The 19,613-nt window shown below is 39.9% G+C and overlaps 1 protein-coding gene across 3 annotated transcripts; it reads left to right on the forward strand.

Annotated features, from left to right (window-relative positions):
- The first annotated feature begins 809 nt into the window (after nucleotides 1-809).
- mtmr1a (myotubularin related protein 1a) lies at nucleotides 810-15,108 on the forward strand. 3 transcript variants are annotated; one of them, XM_047608617.1, is made up of 18 exons: nucleotides 810-1,205; nucleotides 2,172-2,280; nucleotides 3,891-3,914; nucleotides 5,182-5,272; nucleotides 5,994-6,088; nucleotides 6,179-6,286; nucleotides 7,168-7,266; nucleotides 7,998-8,081; nucleotides 8,419-8,568; nucleotides 8,652-8,840; nucleotides 8,928-9,113; nucleotides 9,909-10,067; nucleotides 10,151-10,198; nucleotides 10,629-10,721; nucleotides 12,068-12,181; nucleotides 12,267-12,310; nucleotides 12,387-12,519; nucleotides 13,836-15,108. In XM_047608617.1, exons 1-18 carry the CDS (start codon nucleotides 1,093-1,095, stop codon nucleotides 13,995-13,997), a joined length of 2,001 nt encoding a protein of 666 aa, XP_047464573.1. In that variant the 5' UTR covers nucleotides 810-1,092; the 3' UTR covers nucleotides 13,998-15,108. The 3 variants fall into 3 exon arrangements, with proteins under 3 accessions (XP_047464573.1, XP_047464583.1, XP_047464593.1); XM_047608627.1 differs by lacking the exon at nucleotides 3,891-3,914; XM_047608637.1 differs by lacking the exons at nucleotides 810-1,205; nucleotides 2,172-2,280; nucleotides 3,891-3,914 and adding an exon at nucleotides 3,926-5,090.
- Nucleotides 15,109-19,613: the final 4,505 nt, after the last annotated feature.

The raw sequence follows: 19,613 nt of genomic DNA on the forward strand, positions 1-19,613 counted from the left end.
CCCAGATTTCTTCCTGTACTTTAATCTGTCATGAAAAGCAATACACAGAAATCGTACAAAAACAAAACAGCGCAGCAAAAACCCACAACTGCCTCTTCCTCTTAAACTGCATTTATACATTTAGTACTTTTATTTATTCATTTATTTATTGCATGGAACTTTTTCCAAATAATATAAATTGATTTATGACAAAGTACATTTTTTGTAATTTTTTTCAAATAAAATAAAGCGGTTAAAAGTACGATTATTTAGTTATTTATTTTTGTGTTTTTTTTCCAAATGAAATAAATTGAGTACTGATAAAGTACATTTATTTAGTTATTTATTGCGTGCATTTTTTCAAAGTAAAATAAATTGGTTAATCATAAAGTACATTTATTTATTTAGTTAGTTATTTGTCTTTGTGGATTTTTCCCTAAATAAAATAACATAATTAATCATTAAGTACGTCTATTTATTTATTTATTTTGTGGATTTTTTCCAAATAAAATAAAGCGATTAATGATAAAATACGTTTATTTATTTAGTTAGTGATTTTGTGTTTTTTTTTCCAAATAAAATGAAATGATTAATCATAAAGTACATTTATTTATTTATTTATTTAGTGAATTTTTCTCCAATAAAATAATTAAATTTTTTCTTTAACAAATAAAGTGATTAATGAGCATTTAATGACCTTTATTGGTTTATTTTGTTTCCTCCAAACAAAGTCATTACTCATAAAGTACATTTATTTCATTTCATTTCATTTTATTTTCGTGTTTATTCCTGCACCACCCACGGACCTCCTGTCATCACTGAGCTCGTCCTCCTCTCATCACCGTGCGTGGGTGGAGCCACGGAGCGAGGACGAGATGCGGCTCCGACAGAACGAGAGGAAATCATCACCATCAACATCAACATCCGAGTCAGTCTGAGTCTCAGCCCCGAGCTCCGGCACGAGGAACCGGGAAGAGCCCGGACGCTGGACGGTGACCTCCGTGGTTTTTTATTTAGTTGAATTTAATTTCAAAGCGTCGCCCTCGGAGACCAGGAAGGAAGAAGAGAGGAAGGAAGCAGCTGTCTGTCTTTCTGTCTGTCTCTGTCGGGCGGATGGAGAAACAGGCCGGAGCTGGAGCCGGGTCCACGGACGGAGTGGGGCCGAGCAGGAACCCCTGGGGCTCGGCCACCTCCTCCGGATCAGGAGCCGGTGATTCCCTGGAAAGGTTTGTTTGTCTTTTTTTTTTTTTTTTTTTTTCTTATCTTCAGGATCATGCGCAGTGAGCTCCACATTTCCAATGTGCAGTAGGTTTATTTACTTAATTTATTTATTTATTAATGTCACATAATATATTTAATTCGCCACAGTTTTACATTTTAACTTTAAAAGAGGATGTTTATTGTCGCTGTGCACGGATCACAGACTGTAAATAACAGGCAGGCGCCATGACAGCTCCTCTAAAAATGAAACCAAAGCGTGTGGAGCTCCCCCTGGTGGCCGGATGCAGCATAGGCCATGTAACCTGCACATGTTTCCTCTGTTATCGCCACCATAGCTTCCATTAAATAAGAAACACTCATTTTAACAGTTTTAACAATTCTTCTCTGTTGTGCCACTCTCCTCTCTTCTTCATTTCTCTTCTCTAATTATTGAACATTTCATAAAGCAGTGGAACAAGAAAAACAAACAATAAAAAAAACATTAGAGGCAGATTTTTCATCTTTTCATCATGCACTTAAAAAAATTGAAATGTAACTTAAGATAAAATCTGACATCAACTTCAGAGTTTATTTTTTGGTCACAAAAAATGGCAAAATATAAGCTGTAGCATCCTCTTTTCTGTCCCTCACCTCCTAAAAAAAACATAGATTAGAGCTTTTGTCTCACTTGGTGGAGTAAGAACACGTCAAATAGTTATTTTTAAGAGTGATTTTATTAATATAATGTACAGCTACACAGCAACTAAATGCAGTTTAGCATCTAACCAAATAAGAAATTAGCACATGTAGCATAAATAGTGTCATTAAGTTAATGCCCTTCCTCAGTCTTACACTTTTTGACACTTTTTTTTTAAACTGGAGGATGTTTGGATACAGTGAAATTAACCCTGAGAACAAAGATACGTATTTTGACGCTTTTTTTTTCTTCTCGTCAGAACGTAGTGATTGTGTTTCTCTCTTTGTCCTCTCAGTCCCACAGGTTCCCACGTGGAGTGGTGTAAACAGCTGATCGCGGCCACCATCTCCAGTCAGATCTCAGGATCCGTCCACCAGCCGGACATCCTGAGCAGGGACAACAAGGTAGGGGACGGGCCCAGCACGTCCAGCCTCCTCCCTAACGCTGCAATGACAAATTCACACGTGTGTGCACGTATGTTGCGCTGTGTGCGCGCACAGAACTTTGTGGATATGAATCACAATAGCTGGAGCTGCTGCTGCACAGTATGGTCATATGGTGCTTCTTGGCTTCGGCGTCCTTCTCTCTGCAGCCAGAGCTCCTAACCAACAGGTCTTGAATATTGACTTAGAAAAACGAAAAGGAGGGAAGGGTGTGGTTCAGGTTTCTTCAGATTGGTTTGGCACATTTTTAGGTCTCGATAAAGAGGACGTGTCCGGGAAAAAGAGGACATCTGGTCACCCTATGGAAATATATGACAATATACGGTTGATAGGAACATTAGGAATGAAAAGATTGAAGTAGTGAAAAATGTAAATAAATGTAAATAAATCACAATGTAAACCCACCTGAACAGGACCCAGAGCGTTACTAGTAAATTTTTGGGGATTTTTTTTCCCTTTTTTGTATTGTTATCAAATGCGTTTTTTTGTCTAAGAAATACCACCCATAAAGGCACAGCCAAGCACTTAAAAAGGCTTTACGGCATTCAAACCCCCAGAACATAAGCAAAAATCTTGAATATTGACTTAGAAAAACGAAAAGGAGGGAAGGGTGTGGTTCAGGTTTCATCAGATACTTGGTTTGGCACATTTTTAGGTCTTGATAAAGATAAACGTGTCCAGGAAAAAGAGGACATCTGGTCACCCTATGGAAATATACGACAATATACAGCTGATAGGAACATTAGGAATGAAAAGATTGAAGTAGTGAAAAATGTAAATAAATCACAATGTAAACCCACCTGAACCTTTTTTTGGGTTTTTTTTTTTCCTTTTTTCTATTGTTATGAAATGCGTTTTCTTTTTTTTTGTCTAAGAAATACCAGCCTTAAAGGTACAACCAAGCACTTAAAAGGCTTACGGCATTCAAACCCCCAGAACATGAGCAAAAAAATATTTATATGGCCATACTTTTTGTATCAACCAAAAAATATTCTGGCCTGTGACTTTGTGCATTTAGTAAATTCTGGAGTTTGACACCCCTGGCCTGACCCCTATATAGAACCATATATAGTTATGGATTACACCATTACACCACAGCGATTTGAGACACGGGGTAAGACTAACATCTTTGGTTCCAGTTCCTGTGGGAAGAAGTTGTCCCAGTTGTCTATAAAGCGTCCGCAGGATGGATTGTTTATTTTTAACAAACAAATACAAATGAAACCCCCGCTCACCTCTATCACTGTATCAGCTTGGAAGCGGAACTGCTGTTCACCCGACACTACGTTGTATGCAGAGCTTTCTTCTTGTTTTTGAATTTAACGAACATAAATTTGGCTAGCTATCGCTGAAAGCTTCAGCTTTTGTTGTGCGTTCGCTTGGCTCTCTGATCCAGCATTGTATTTCGAAAGTTGCATTTTCCTTCCTGTTTGCTTTGGGCTCTTGACTGCACCCCTCTGCTTTTATGCGTCACTTGATGTCTTCAAACAGTTTGATTTTGATGTGAGAGTGTGGAGATCGTGGCTCCCACTCATGAACTGCATGTGTTCTGTATGTGTGTGTACGTCCAGGTGTCTAAGAGGCTCAATCACAGGGTAAGAACTGTTGTCTCATCAGCATATTGTGTAAGAGAAATAAAGTACAACATGCATATAAAGAATTAATATTAGTTGGAAACTCCTCTGAGCATATGGCCTCTAATTTGGCCTTGGCACCTCACTCAGCTCATGTAACACTGGCTCATAAAAGCCAATGTAGACAAACAGAACCCAATGCAACAGAAATATTATACTAATGCATTAGTTATTTATTCAAGAAAATCAATCATTAATACACGCCTGTTAGCTGCAAAAGTAAGTGAACCCTTGTTTTCAGTATCTGCTGTGAGCAGCCATCGTTTCATTTCCGGTAACTTCTGATCTGTCTCTGGAAATTGAGCCACTATTACATATCAGGTTAATTCTGGGGTCAAAGTAGAGTCCTAGAGTCTCAACAGACCAAACTAGATTAATGTTTGATACCTTTTACATTCTTGTTTATTGGCCCAAGCAGTTATCGCCTTCTTATTGTTCTTCATTTCCACCATGAAGGCCACAGTTTACTCTGAACATTTGATGTTGACATGTGTCACTTGAACTCCACTGAAGCGGACTCTTAATCTGGTTATTTATGGTTTCTGAGGCTGGTAGTTCATCCATGAATGAAGGGAGGAGCTCACGTGAAAATACCTACGATGTGGCGCATACTGCCTACTGCCATTGGCTAGGCTAGTTAGCTGGTGTCTTCTAGTTGGTTGCTAGCTGCTAGCTGACTGCTAGCCTGCTGGTCTGTTTTCAGTTGGACTGGGCTTCTAAATGTGTTTTGGGTTTGTAACATCTTATCCTGTGTAATAATTAATGGCAGCACTGGATTGTTTTTACAACTGCGCTTGGTGAAGTTCTTGAAATATCTTGGCTACTGGTGCTTATTGTTTGAGATATTATTGAAAAAGGCTCTGAGAATAAAGGGAAATTAATATTTGTCAGATCATACAGGTGAAGTTGTGCTGGAAAAGAAAGATACCAGACATGCGTATGGTAAACATTTTTGTCTTATGTGGTATACAAAGGCAGAAGTATCCAAAACAGGCTAAGATCTTTAAGGAAGTGCAGCAGGGTAGGCAGGTACAAAAGACGGTTGAAATCTAAATAAAAAGAGAAACAAGGTGAATGGAACAAGAGAAAACAGGTTGGAACACAAGCAAACGGGTTACTCAACGTACGACAAAGAAGGTAGGGATAAAACTAAACGAAACGAAACAATCAAAGGGGTGAAACACATGCTAAGGCGTTGAACCAACTAACTGGTCTGTGTTATGTGTAGCCCCTTCCAGGTCTGAGGTATGGGGCGCAGGTCAAAGTGTTCCAGAACCAGCAGGTTCCTCTGCTTCCTGGAGAAACCATCCAGACGACAGGTACCTCCATCACACTGTTTATTTTACAGTAGTTGTTTAAACACTAGGTTGCTAGTGAATCAGTAATTTATGAAAGTGGATCAGGGCCACTGATAAAACAAACATCATGTATTTCGAGCAAATAATTATTTTTTTATGAGTTCTGACTTTAGTCTGAGAATTCTGACTATTTTCCAGAATAATGACTTGTTTTTCTCAGAATTCAGATTTTTTTCTGAAAATTCTGAAACAAAAGTCAATTTTCTGTCTTTTTTCTCAGAATTCTTATTTTAATTTCAGAATTTCTTTTTTTTCATAGAATTTGACTTTAACTTCAGAATTTTGACTTTTTTTGACTCAAAATTCTGACTTTTGTCTCAGAATTTCTGAATTCTTAGAAAGTCAGTAATGTCAGAATTCTGAGATCATTATTTCAGAATTCAATATTTTTTCTCAGAATTCAATGTTTTTTCTCAGAATTCTGAGAAAAATGTCAGAACGCTGACTTAATCTCAGAATTCTGGCATTACTAACTTTATTCGTACGCTTTTTTGACTTTAAACTCAGAATTCAGAGAAAAAAAGTCAGTAAAGTCAGAATTCTTTGATTGATGTAAAAATTCTGAGATTAAAGTCAGAAGTAAAAAATAAATAAATAAATCAATAATTTGCTCAAATTTAATCCTTTCCAATCTAACTTATCCATTTTGTTTCTGTGTGTGTGTGTGTTTGCCGACATCCAGTCAAGGAGATAATGTACATTTGTCCATTCAGTGGTCTGATTACTGGAACTCTGACCATCACAGACTACAAGCTGTACTTCACAGAAGTGGAAAAGGTACAGTGGATTAGCTTTGTTATTCTTTAATGCGGAGACTGTCCACCATCATTTCTGTCTCGGTGCCAATGTCAGTCTGCTTATGTTCAGGAGTCTCCTTTCAACCTCGACGTGAACCTGGGAGTCATTAGCAGACTGGAAACCATCAGTGTTCTCAACCAGGGAGAAGACACCAAGGGTCTGGAACTTGTCTGCAAGGTACCACATTTAAAACTAGGGACGTCCTGCTGGTATCAATGTATTTATTATTTGGTTTCAGTGTCAGGGCAAAGCAAATTTATATTCATCAACCGCTCTTAAATCAATGTCCTTATTGTCCAGCGATGGTGGTACACACCCACTGCTCCTCAGTCAGTCGTTCTACTGTTCAACACAATCTGATAATTACTTTCTTACTTGCCTACAGTAGTATTTATATAAACTAGATACTCATCTTTTTTTTTGTATCATATCGTGTGTCAAGCCTCCCACATACAATGCCTTACATGTTTTGTGTATCAGATATCCTATTACTTTTTGCAAACCCAATACCCTTTAAATTTTTTGCAGGGCCAGAATATACGTGGCTCAAATGATTTCCAGCATGGCTGCTGTGTAGATATCAGTTCTTTCCTCAATACGGGCAGTTTTTAAATAAACGAATCGGTAGTTATTTATTTTAGGTCCGCTGTAAACCAAAAACACGTCCTTGATTCAATATTAGAAAAAAAAGGCTGCAACCAAACAACAACAAACACTAAAGGTTTAAAAGAACTTCTTTTTTTAAACAAGTTCCCTGGAGAAAAATCTTCCAGAGAGGGTTAGGGACTTTACGGCAGCGTTGAGTGATGGGAATGTTTTTGGAATTATCTTTGACAGAAAGATAATTCTGGACTGAATCCAGTTGACTCTCGGAGAAGACAAGGAAAGACTCTTAGGAATCTACAGGGGAGGATCTTCAGGACATTTAAGATCGGTCCGATAGTCAATATTAAAAGATCGGTATTGGCTCAGGGGTGAAAAACTTGATCGGGATCATCCCTATTTACCACTGACAAAGGCAGCAAATGACCCATTTTCAAATATTCTCCCTTCATCAGGACATGAGGAGTCCCAGATTTGCCTACAAGACACAGGAGAGCCAGCCGGATGTGGTGGAGATTCTGTCCAAACATGCCTTCCCTCTCTCCCACAACCTGGTCAGTCTAATCTCACATGTCTGGTGTAAAAAGTTCCAACTGAAATGGAGTTTGCGCAAGCGCACTGTCGATTACCGTAAATACGTCAAGGTGTCAGTGGTTTCTGAATGGTTTCCTCCTCTCTTGGAAGTTCATTGTTTCATTTAATTTTGTGAAATGTACAAAAAAGCTGCAGGATGTTGAGAGTTTAAGACATTCTGGATATTTTGAGGCCTTTTTGTAGTCAAAATTAAAAAAAGACGTGTCGTGCTACCCCTGCCATATGATGATGTTAGGAAACTTTGCTAATCTGTGGGCTGATGCTTCAGTCCAAATTCTGCCTTCACCTTCACATCAACTGCATTTAGTTCCATTACTGCATCCTGCATAGATGTTTACTTTTTCCTTTATGTTACTTCCTGTTGCAGTAGGTGCCTGCAGTACCAATTCACCACCACTATCAACATGGTAGTCTTAAAACCGAGGCCACTTGAGGCCAAACATGTGCCTCTGTTTCATGTTGACATCTTGAATGCCGTTGCTCCTGGTGTGAACACTTTGCAAGATTTATTTCAAAGGTTTAACGCCAAAGCTTTTAAATGTCCTGTGAGTGAAGTGATTTTGCCCAAATTGTGATGTGATTACGGTAACTCAAAGTGCTCTTGCGCAAACACATTTGTTTTGAAGCTTAAGCCCGACACCGTTCTGCAGAGACTTGATGCTAACACGTATCCTGTGGCTTCCTCCTGTAGCCTCAGTTTGCCTTCCTCTACAAGGAGCAGTTTCCTGTGGACGGCTGGAAAGTGTACGACCCAGTGGCCGAGTACAAGCGTCAGGTAAATGTCCTGAGAGGTTCAGTGAATGAGCCAACCACCTATCGGATCTGGCTAATGCGGTGGAGAGCGGAGCTAACCACGTGAAAACTACACTAGCATGCTAAGGCTGTAACAAATATGCTGCTGTTATTAGACTAATGGACACTGAGTGTGTCTCTGTGTTAATATGTATGTTAACTGACTGGTGTCTTGCTGGTGTTATTATTTATATTTTACACAAAGCTAACTGATTAGCCCGTCGTATGCTAACTGATACAGTGTTACTACACTTATGATTTAATCATGAGGTGTCCCAAGTGTCTGCTAATTGTTTTTGCCATGTGACTGGATTTATCAGGGTCTCCCTAACGAAAGCTGGACCATCAGTAAGGTGAACAACACCTACCAGCTGTGCGACACGTATCCTTCCATCCTGGTCATCCCCACCAGCATAACGGAAGAGGACGTCAAACGGGTGGCCATGTTCAGAGCCAAACACCGAATACCGGTCAGCCCAAAGATATCACCACAAATTTGGTTTGTGTATCTTCGGTTTAAGTAGCAGCTAAACTGGTCCTGCTCCTCCTGCAGGTCTTGTCCTGGATCCATCCGGAGTCTCAGGCCACCATCGTGCGCTGCAGCCAGCCGTTGGTCGGACCCTCGGACCGTCGCTGCAAAGAAGACGAACACTTCCTCCAAATCATCATGGACGCCAACGCTCAGTCGCACAAGCTCAACATATTCGATGCCCGGCAGAGCAGCGTGGCCATCACCAACAAGGTCCGTTTTTGTTATTTTATGATATTATTTATATTTTCTATCCTGTTTTGTCCTACATCCAAACTCTGCTACTCCCACCGCATCCAGGCGAAGGACGGAGGGTTTGAAAGTGAAAGCTTCTACCCCAACGTGGAGCTGAACTTCCTGGAAATCCCAAATATCCATGTGATGAGGGAATCGCTGAGGAAGATGAAGGATGTGGTTTACCCCACCATAGACGAAGCCCACTGGCACTCTGCTATCGACCAGACACACTGGCTGGAGTACATAAGGGTAAATCACAAATAAGCAATGAATAGAACATACCAAAATATTCTGCAGTCTATACCAGGCATGTCCCCATCGATATCAGGTACCATCCAGGCCTGTAGCGTCAAAACATCTTCTTCCTCTCTGCTGGCTAGCATCAAAAACCCCTTTTCACATGGGATTAGTTTTACCTGGCGACGTCCCGTGATTCAGATATTACCCCCATGCGTCTGTGTTTCTTGTGGTTTATTCATACAGGATAAACAAACTCTGAGGTTTACTCAAATTATGATCCATAGTTGTGGCTCTGTTACTTTCCGTCTCACTGCACCGTCAGAGATGGTTTTCATTACTTTGCAAATTATAATGGATAAAATATATTTTTGATGCTATTTATCTATTTAGTAATCAGCTCAGCCTTTACAGATGAACACATTAATAATTAATTTAATGTTTTCATCCGTCTAAACGGATGAATAGTTCAGAGACATCTCAACACTATGCCCTAAAAACTACCTAAAATTATAGCACATGATTCTTAAGTGACAAGAAGCAGAAAAAAGCAGCACGGAAAAATGGAGCAAATAATATGTGAATGAATGGCTGCTTAGGACTTCAGTACCTTTAGGAATATCCCGAGGGGGAATTTTGTTTATTTAAGATTAGATCGGTCAATCCTGAATGATAAAAATTGTGCAAAAATTGGGGGGGGGGGGGATTGATCAGGACATCCCAAGTCTACACACTATTACCACCTAAAAGAGGAAAACAGTTATGAAGTGGTTTTGTAATGTACTTTTGCATGCCTGTTGTGTGTAGCTGTTGTTAGCGGGAGCAGCGAAGATCGTGGATAAAGTGGAGTCTGGGAAGACTTCGGTGGTGGTTCACTGCAGTGACGGCTGGGACAGGACGGCTCAGCTCACCTCTCTGGCCATGCTGATGTTGGACAGCTACTACCGCACACTGAAAGGCTTCCAGGTGACACATCAACGGCATCAGCTATGTACTGAAGTCTTAATCTGTGCGAAATGATGACGTGTTAAATGTGTTTGTGTTCACAGGTTCTGGTGGAGAAGGAGTGGCTGAGCTTTGGACACAAGTTTGCTGCTGTGAGACACAGAGACGAATGTTTTTTATTTTGAAAAATCTATGAAATCTTCATCATGGCTTCACATAAGATCAGGCATAACATTATGACCACCTTTCTAATGGTTTGTAGGTCTCCATTGTGCCTCCAAACCAGCTGTGACTCATCAGAGAATGGACATGTTGTTAGTAGGGGTGTCTCTGTGGATGGATACCAAGTCCAAAAGTTTCCCAGGAGAACACTGAATTGCCACAAGATGGTCATAATGTTATGGCTGATCGGTGTATACATATAAGTCAGGCCAAGGAATCACATACATCCACACACATTTCCAGCACGGGAACATATAAAAGTGTGGGCTGAGTGGGTTCATCTGTTTCTGCTCTTACCTGATACACAACGTATAATATATATAATATATATAAACTTATTTCTGTCTCTGTCTTTTACAGCGCGTGGGTCACAGTGATGAGGATCATGCTAACTCAGAGCGCTCGCCTCTCTTCGTGCAGTTCATTGACTGTGTTTGGCAGATGACTCGGCAGGTGGGTAGCTCTTAATCAAAGATTCAAACGTCCACATCAAAAAGTCCCAAATAAAGAGTGAATATCTTTCTTTACAACCTATTTGAGCTTGCAGGCACATAGCGCCTTCCTTTTTCCCATGTTGTAGTGATGTTTGATGCCACTGGTTTCCTTTCTGATCCGATACCAAGTTAAATTCCAGGCGGCAACCTCCAGGTCTGAGTGTTGAAACCCATGTGGAAGTGCGAAAAACTGCAGTTCATTGAGCAAATCCCCATAGACCCCCATGTTAAAAAGCCCAACTTCACAGCATTATTAAACATGTTTACAGGCTGGTAAAAACTTTGGGTCCTCTCTGGGCTTCATTTTCGAGGTTCAGAATCCAGTGGGTGACAACACAGTGGGTTTGTCCATAGTATATACAATATACAATAAAAATATCAAATTCAGACTGGTATCGGCAATATCAATCTGATACTGATAATATGAAAATTTAGTTCCTACAAGATCTCAATAGTTGCGTTACTTTCCACCGTGTTCCTGTTAATGATTACACATTAGCTTGAATGACTGAAGTATCAAAAGTATCAATTTTAGACCATAAAGATCTGGTATCGGAGGTATCGATATTTCAGTATCGATCCGTACATCACTACCATGTAACTTTTGTCCTGTTCCGGCCTGTTTGAATGTCCCCTAATTCTGTGTTAGACGTTTGTAACCAGCTTTCCGTCAACTAATTACTCCATATTAGACACTTCTTTTGGGAATCCATGGGCAGCAGACCACATTTATATTACATTATGTGATGAATTAGTAATGAAGATGCCTACATTTATAAAAAAAAACTCTCAAATATCTAAAGCTAAAACACTTTTAAGCTGTCATGAGTTGGTTTTTCAGAAATATCGATATAAAATTTTATCACAAAATTGCAATGGAAACACTTTTTATTTCTTTTTTTTTTTCGAAGTCCATCTTACTCAAAGTGAAGTGACGAGAATTTAAGAGAATTATGGGATATTACGAGACGAGACTTTACGAAAGTTACAGTTCTTTCGCAAAACATCTTTCAATGGAAACATGTACAAAGTTCAAATTTCTGAATTTTATTTTGGGAAGAACTGTAATGGAAACGCAGCTCTTGGCTTCGTTAGAGCGTCATTAACCCTTAACGACTGGTAAGTATCCAACCAGTTAGTGGCACCAGTTTTGTGGTTCCTGCAGAAACAAGTCTAAACATCAAACTGTCCATCAATCTCTTAGAGCTGAAGAAGCTAATGGGATGAAACGTCTTCTCAAACCTCTGCACGTCCAGTTGCCTTGTTTTGTTTTTAAACCTCTTGTGGATATTCCTCTGATTGTAGTTCCCAGCGGCCTTCGAGTTCAATGAGTTGTTCCTGATCACGGTGCTGGACCACCTCTACAGCTGCCTCTTTGGTACTTTCCTTTTTAACAGCGAACAGGAACGGGCGGCCGAGGTACGTTCCCCTCTGCTTCTGTTAACAAAGAGACGTTTACTCTCATTTAAGACACGGCTAAAACTCGTCCTCTGTCCCTGTGCAGGAGGTCCAGTCCAAGACGTTGTCGCTGTGGTCCTACGTCAACAGGTAACAGACTGACCTCATTAATACCAGCGAGTGGATGTCGTCCTCTGACTTTATGATGCTGTCTTCCCCCCACCAGCCAGCCGGAGGACTTCACCAACCCCTTCTATGTGGACTATGTGAACCAGGTCCTGTTTCCACTGGTGTCCTCCAGACACCTGGAGCTGTGGACCAGCTACTACGCCCGATGGAACCCGTGTATGAGACCACAGGTGAGATTCCTCCTCAACAAATGTCCACATTACACTATTTACTTCTATCTGACATCTTTTTCTGGAGTAAACATCTTCCTCACAGCAGATCCTTCTACTTCTTCTTTTTATATACTAACGTATACATGTGGCCATCAAATTCAACCGTCCTCAGCTAACTGTAAATACCTTGTATTTTGTTTTTTGTGTCATCTTGTTAGATCTGATGAAATTTAAATTTTTTTTTAAAAAAAATATCCTCAGTAGATATATAAACAACGAGAAGTATCGCACTAAAGTAAGAATTACTACCTGGCCTCGTTGGTTGTTGTTATTATATATTTTTGTTTTTCTTTTGTAAAATACGGAAAATTTTAAATAACTGATGGAGAAGGGCTGGGACTAGATAAGTGTCACTTCCTCCAACTCCTTTTTGAATATATTGCATCACTATTTCTTCTATTTTTTATTCTTTTCTTATGAATATATTCCAAAAAATAAAAAATAAAGCTCAAATCAAAATAAATAAATAAAAATTTATTTATTTATTTAACTGTCACTTAATGGGAGCAGCTGCAACCAAACTATTTGCTTGAATGATTAATAAAGCATTCAGATTGTTATGAATCTTCTGCAAATATCACCTTTAAAATATTTTTTTTTAAAATCTATCTAAAGAAATTGCAAGTCCTTACATTTTATTTTCATTTACATTTAACAGCTGCTTCCCCTTCTTTTATGGACTGAAACGTGTAAATTAATTTGTTAAATTGCCAAGAATTTTGTTTTTTTTGCCTTTTGCTCCTTCAAAATAATGCATTCTGTAAATCTTCCCCAAACATTGTTAGTTTGTCAAAAAAACAACCAAGAACGTTTTCAATTACTGCGTTTCTATTTCTTTTAGAAATGCGAAACCTAAATATCTCAGTAAAAACTGGTAATGGAAACTCCTTCATCTCTAAAAAACTTTTAAATATCTAACGTTAAAACACTTTTATTCTCTTGTGAGGTGATTTTTGAGACGTACTGATGCAAAAGTTTATCGTAAAAGTGCAATGGAAACACTTTTTTGACATTTCCCCGTCCCCAATGTCACTAAAGATTTGACATCAGTCTTCCTCAAAATGAAGTTGAAATTTTAAGAGAATTATTGAATATCGCGTAAAGACGAGATTTTACAAGAGTTACAACTCATTTGCAAAACACCTTTCAATGGAAACACGTACAATTTATTGAAATTTCAGAAATATCGCTTTTATTTTGTGGAAAACTGTAATGGAAACGCTGCTAGCTACCAGATCAGGATCTTAATTCCTTGGTGGACTTGTGTGTTTCAGGTGCCGATAAACCTGACTCTGAAGGAGCTACTGATCCTGAGAGCGGAGCTCCAGAAGAGGGTGGAGGAGCTGCAGAGAGAGACCTCCTCCCTGGCCTCCTCCTCCGAACACTCTTCCTCCCCGATACACTCCACAGGAACCCCGCTGCACACTGCCATCTAACGCACATCACAAGAACGTCCACGCGCACATAAAAACACACAGACACATGCTAGGGGGTTACACAACTTCAGATTAGTCAGACTAGTCTTTGATGACGTCTCTAATATGAACCCAGTACAAAGTAATGAAATCTATATTATTGACGTGAACACATATGAGAACAGATATCAGTAGAATTTAATAATGCTAGGGTTAGGGCAGGCCTTAGGGTTAGGCCCTAGGGTTATGGACAAGACCTAGGGTTAGGGTTAGGACCTAGGGTTATGGTCTGGATCCAGGGTTAGGGTTAGGACCTAGGGTTATGGTTAAGACCTAGGGTTAGGGTTAGGACCTAGGGTTAGGGTTAGGACCTAGGGTTATGGTCTGGATCCAGGGTTATGGTTAAGACCTAGGTTATGGCTAGGAGCTAGGGTTAGGGTTAGGACCTAGGGTTATGGTTAAGACCAAGGTTATGGCTAGGACTTAGGGTTAGGGCCCAGCATTATGGTTAGGCTTTAGGCCATAGGACCTAGGGTTAGGGTGTGGATCTAGGGTTAAAGTTGCTCTGCAACAACCTCACTTGTCTTTTAGGAGGCGTCCATGTTGTTATCGTCACGTAATCAGAGACTAGTCAACTAGTTTGTATGACCCCTAAATCCCACACACACAGTTAACACATCTTTTAACACAGTCTTTTCAGTATTTGTTGTCGTTGCAGTCATGACTGAACTATGTTTACACAATCTGAACTATATTAAAACAATAATAATAATAATAATAATAATAATTAGAATCTATTTTTACGGATAGGAATGAACGTCTCAATTTCCACATGGATCAGTCTCTCTTTGCTCTAACATACAGTTAGAAAACAGCTTTGGCTCATTGAGGTATGGAAGGCATGGAGAATATTGACTATATTCTGTCTGAATTTGCGTGTTTTTACAGTGTTTATGATTCTTCTTTTGTTCTAATGCAGTGAAACCTGTTGATCACTGTGTCTTCCTGTGGAAGCTGGAGCATGAATTTGTCCTTATGCAAACATGTGTTTGTCTAATTGTGTTTGTCTAACAAGTGCACTGCCCTGATGACCATATTTTACTTTTGAAATAAAGCAGAAAACAGAAAGAAACTCCAGTCTGGTTTGTAAATGTTTTATTTGTTTGTTTGTTTGTTTGTTTTTTGTTCACATTTATTACAACAGAGTTATCATTCAGACAAGAAAGCAGTGATCACTGTTTAAGGCGTTAGACTGAGTTCAGAGTCTCCAGAGTGTGTTTGTGTATCGGGGCGGTAGGCTCAGAGTACAGAGTGTGAATGCGACGTGAAGCTTCACAAGCTAAAGGGGTGCCTGGACAACATGCTTGCCACTAGAGCCAAAATGATCACGCTGAAAGTAAAAGTAAAATAGTTGGGTCCTGTATCATTTTCAGAGTTCAGTTGCAAATAATTGATTCTGCATTTGTATCGTTTCAGAAACATGTCCCAAAATTCCCCAGGAGGTGGCGTACTCTGACCACTAAAACTATACAAATGTCATTAACTGTCAATGATGATATGTGTAGTGTCCAAAAACTTAGAAAATAAATTAAATCATTATTTGGAAGATTCTTGATGCGTGCTAATGCTAACCTCTACCTAGGAGACATCAAGCTCAAGTTGCATTTACTACGTTGCCCTCCACAGTGGTTCCACTTACTTCTTGTGTTATTGTGGAGGCTTCATATTTTGCCCTCGTCAATGCTCATATCAACATAGCTGGAAAAAAACACAAGCCTCCCCTCTCCTTAAAGCCTATTGACGCCCCTGCGGTGGCGTGATTGATTGGAAAGTTAGGTGGCAAACAGACTCCTGTCCAAACCCATGCCTGTTTTGGTTATATAAAGCCCACTATCAATCCGAAAATCTGTGAAAGGCTGTTCTGGACAAAGAGAAGATTCATAATGGCTCTGCTCATACCGGTCCTCACGATCCTGTTTGGATGTGTTGCTCTAGGGAATTTGAACTCGTCAATTCTAGTCTTAGAGGAGACGTCAGCTAAAGAAAATGAATATGTCAGCCTTCCGTGCTCTTGTTCAACTACGAACCGATCCTGTTGGTGTGAACAGTTAGAGGAGAACCGAGTCTATGCTTCAGGAGAACCACAAAATATCTGCTATCGTCAGCAAAGAGATGGATCGAACAAAAGAGAATATGAAGAAAAATATGAAAACATTGGAAACAAACCCAAGACACTTACTGCTTGTTCCAATGTCAATTTTCGGGTTAGGGTAAGTCTGAATTACCGTACCAGCCTGAATTATCGTTCCAGCGTCAATTATCGTTCCAGCGTGAATTACTGTAGCAAAATGAATTTTTGTACCAAAATGAAATTTCTTTACATGAATAAAAGAGAAATGTGAACAATTCAGATTCATTCATGGTGTGTTGGAGTTTTTATTCCTTCCATTGACTCTGTTTAACTTGATTCTCGTCTTAATGTTCCTGGACCAAACCTCCTAAGTTGAGGACTGTGTCTCTGATTTTACTTTGGTGGAAAGGAGCTTGTCACAACCTGTGTGTCATAGCCGCAGGGAGTTGTAGTCCTGCTCATGGTCTCTGTGCTCTGACTGTATGTGAACCTTCTCCTTCATTAACTCAAATGAGGTCACCCTAGGTCACTTGTGTTCGTTTCTTAAAATAAAATTAAAAGTGGACAGCTGTCACTGTCAATACAAAAATCTGTGAAAGGCTGTTCTGGACACAGAGAAGATTTGCAATGGCTCAGCTCATACTGGTCCTCACGATCCTGTTTGGATGTGTTGCTCCAGTGAATTTGAACTCGTCAATTGTAGTCTCAGAGGAGACGTCAGCTAAAGAAAATGAATATGCCAATTCTGTTCAACTACAAACCGAACCTGTTGGTGTAAACAGTCGGAGAACCGAGTCTGTGCTTCAGGAGAACCAGAAGATATGTGCTATTGACAGCAAAAAGAACGATCGGACAGAAGAAAATATGACGACAAATATGAAAACATGGAACCAAAACACTTGGCAAAATAAACGTTTGTTCCAACGTGAAGTTTTGTTCCATCATGAATTTTCGTTCCAACGTGAATTTTCGTTCCAACGTGAATTTTCGTTCCAACGTGAAGTTTCGTTCCATTGTGAAGTTTCGTTCCAAGTCAATTTTCATTGCAACGTGAAGTTTTGTTCCAACGTCAATTTTCGTTCCAACGTGAATTACTGTAGCAAAATGAATTTTTGTACCAAAATGAAATTTCTTTCCATGAATAAAAGAGAAATGTGAACAGTTCAGATTCATTCATGGTGTGTTGGAGTTTTTATTCCTTCGATTGACTCTGTTTAACTTGATTCTCGTCTTAATGTTCCTGGACCAAACCTCCTAAGTTGAGGACTGTGTCTCTGATTTTACTTTGGTGGAGAGGAGCTTGTCACAACCTGTGTGTCATAGCCGCAGGGAGTTGTAGTCCTGCTCATGGTCTCTGTGCTCTGACTGTATGTGAACCTTCTCCTTCATTAACTCAAATGAGGTCACCCTAGGTCACTTGTGTTCGTTGCTTAAAATAAAATTAAAAGTGGAGTTTAAACAAGGGCTCCACGGAGGAGTATTGGGGCTTAATTCATAATTAATATTAAGAATATAAAATTGTATTGTGACTATTTTTGTAGTTTTATTGCAACAGTCAACAGTGGTCTGGATATTGTCGCACACTGTTTCTTTCTTTAACTGTCAAATGGGAAAACGCCAAATAACTTCTAATTGAATACGTCAGTTTGAAATTCATTCACAGTCGCACAAAAGAAATGAGGAAAGCAGGTTTAGAGATGTCGTCCGTTTTTATTTCATTTCACACAACAAACACAACATTTTTTCATATTTGTCGTCATATTTTCTTCTGTCCGATCGTTCTTTTTGCTGTCAATAGCACATATCTTCTGGTTCTCCTGAAGCACAGACTCGGTTCTCCGACTGTTAACACCCACAGGTCCGGTTTGTAGTTGAACAGAATTGGCATATTCATTTTCTTTAGCTGACGTCTCCTCTGAGACTACAATTGATGAGTCAAATTCACTAGAGCAACACATCCAAACAGGATCGTGAGGACCGGTATTTTTATATTGACAGTGTGCTGTATTTAACAAACACAGGTGTGAGTGTGGACAGGAGTCTGTTTGCTCCGTGCAAAATGATGTGAACCTTCCAATCAGGTCGTGCCACTGCAACAACCGCATGTTACGCATGTTATATCATGCGTTACATAAAAAGCAGTTATTGCCTCAGGACACGTTGTCAGTCCCACCAATCATCAGAAAAGTTTATTGTTCAACTGCTAACAGTTAGACAGAGGACCGGTTTGATGACTTTAACCTCTTGAGACACATCTGTTTGAATTTGTTTGAACACAACAGGTGTGTTATAAAATGATGACATCAACGTTGTTGCTAATAGTTGTGTGTACATAGAACACTGTTCCTGTGGCGGGGGGAATCCTCCCCTCTCCTTAAAGCCTATTGACGCCCCTGCCGTGGCATATCTGGATCACGCTGGAACGATAATTCACGTTGGAACGATAATTCACGTTGGAACGAAAATTCATTTTGGTACCAAAATTCATTTTGGTACGGTAATTCAGACTTACCCTAACCCGAAAATTGACATCGGAACAAACAGTAAGTGTCTTGGGTTTGTTTCCAACGTTTTCATATTTTTCTTCATATTCTCTTTTGTTCGATCCGTCTCTTTGCTGACGACAGCAGATATTTTCTGGTTCTCCTGAAGCACAGACTCCGTTCTCCTCTAACTGTTCACACCAACAGGTTCGGTTTGTAGTTGAACAAGAGCCCAGTAGGCTGACATATTCATTTTCTTTAGCTGACGTCTCCTCTGAGACTATAATTGACGAGTTCAAATTCACTAGAGCAACACATCCAAACAGGATCGTGAGGACCAGTATTATTTGAGCCATTACGAATCTTCTCTGTGTCCCGAACAGCCTTTCACAGATTTTTATATTGACAGTGACAGCTTTATTTAACCAAAGCAGGCGTGGGTGTGGACAGGAGTCTGTTTGCCACCTAACCTTCCAATCAAGATATGCCACGGCAGGGGCGTCACTAGGCTTTAAGGAGAGGGGAGGACCCCCAGTTATTGTCTCAGCTTTTTATGTAACGCACGGTTGTTGCAGTGGCACGTCCTGATTGGAAGGTTCACATCATATGGGGGGGTGGGAGGGGGGTCCTCCCCTCTCTTTAAAGCCTAGTGACGCCCCTGCTGTGGCATATCTTCATTGGAAGGTTAGGTGGCAAAGAGACTCCTGTCCACGCCTGCTTTGGTTATATGAAGCGCACTGTCAATACGAAAATCTGTGAAAGGCTGTTCTGGAAACAGAGGAGGTTTGTAATGGCTCAGCTCATACCGGTGCTCACAATCTTGTTTGGATGTGTTGCTCTTGTGAATTTGAACTCGTCAATTGTAGTCTTAGAGGAGAGGTACGCTAATGAAAATGAATATGCCAATTCCGTTCAACTTCAAACCGGATCTGTTGGTGTTATCAGTCGGAGTCTGGAAACAGATGAGGTTTGTAAATGCTCAGCTCATACCGGTGCTCACAATCTTGTTTGGATGTGTTGCTC

Source organism: Mugil cephalus, chromosome 1 (assembly GCF_022458985.1).
Source record: "Mugil cephalus isolate CIBA_MC_2020 chromosome 1, CIBA_Mcephalus_1.1, whole genome shotgun sequence".
Taxonomy (NCBI): domain Eukaryota; kingdom Metazoa; phylum Chordata; class Actinopteri; order Mugiliformes; family Mugilidae; genus Mugil; species Mugil cephalus.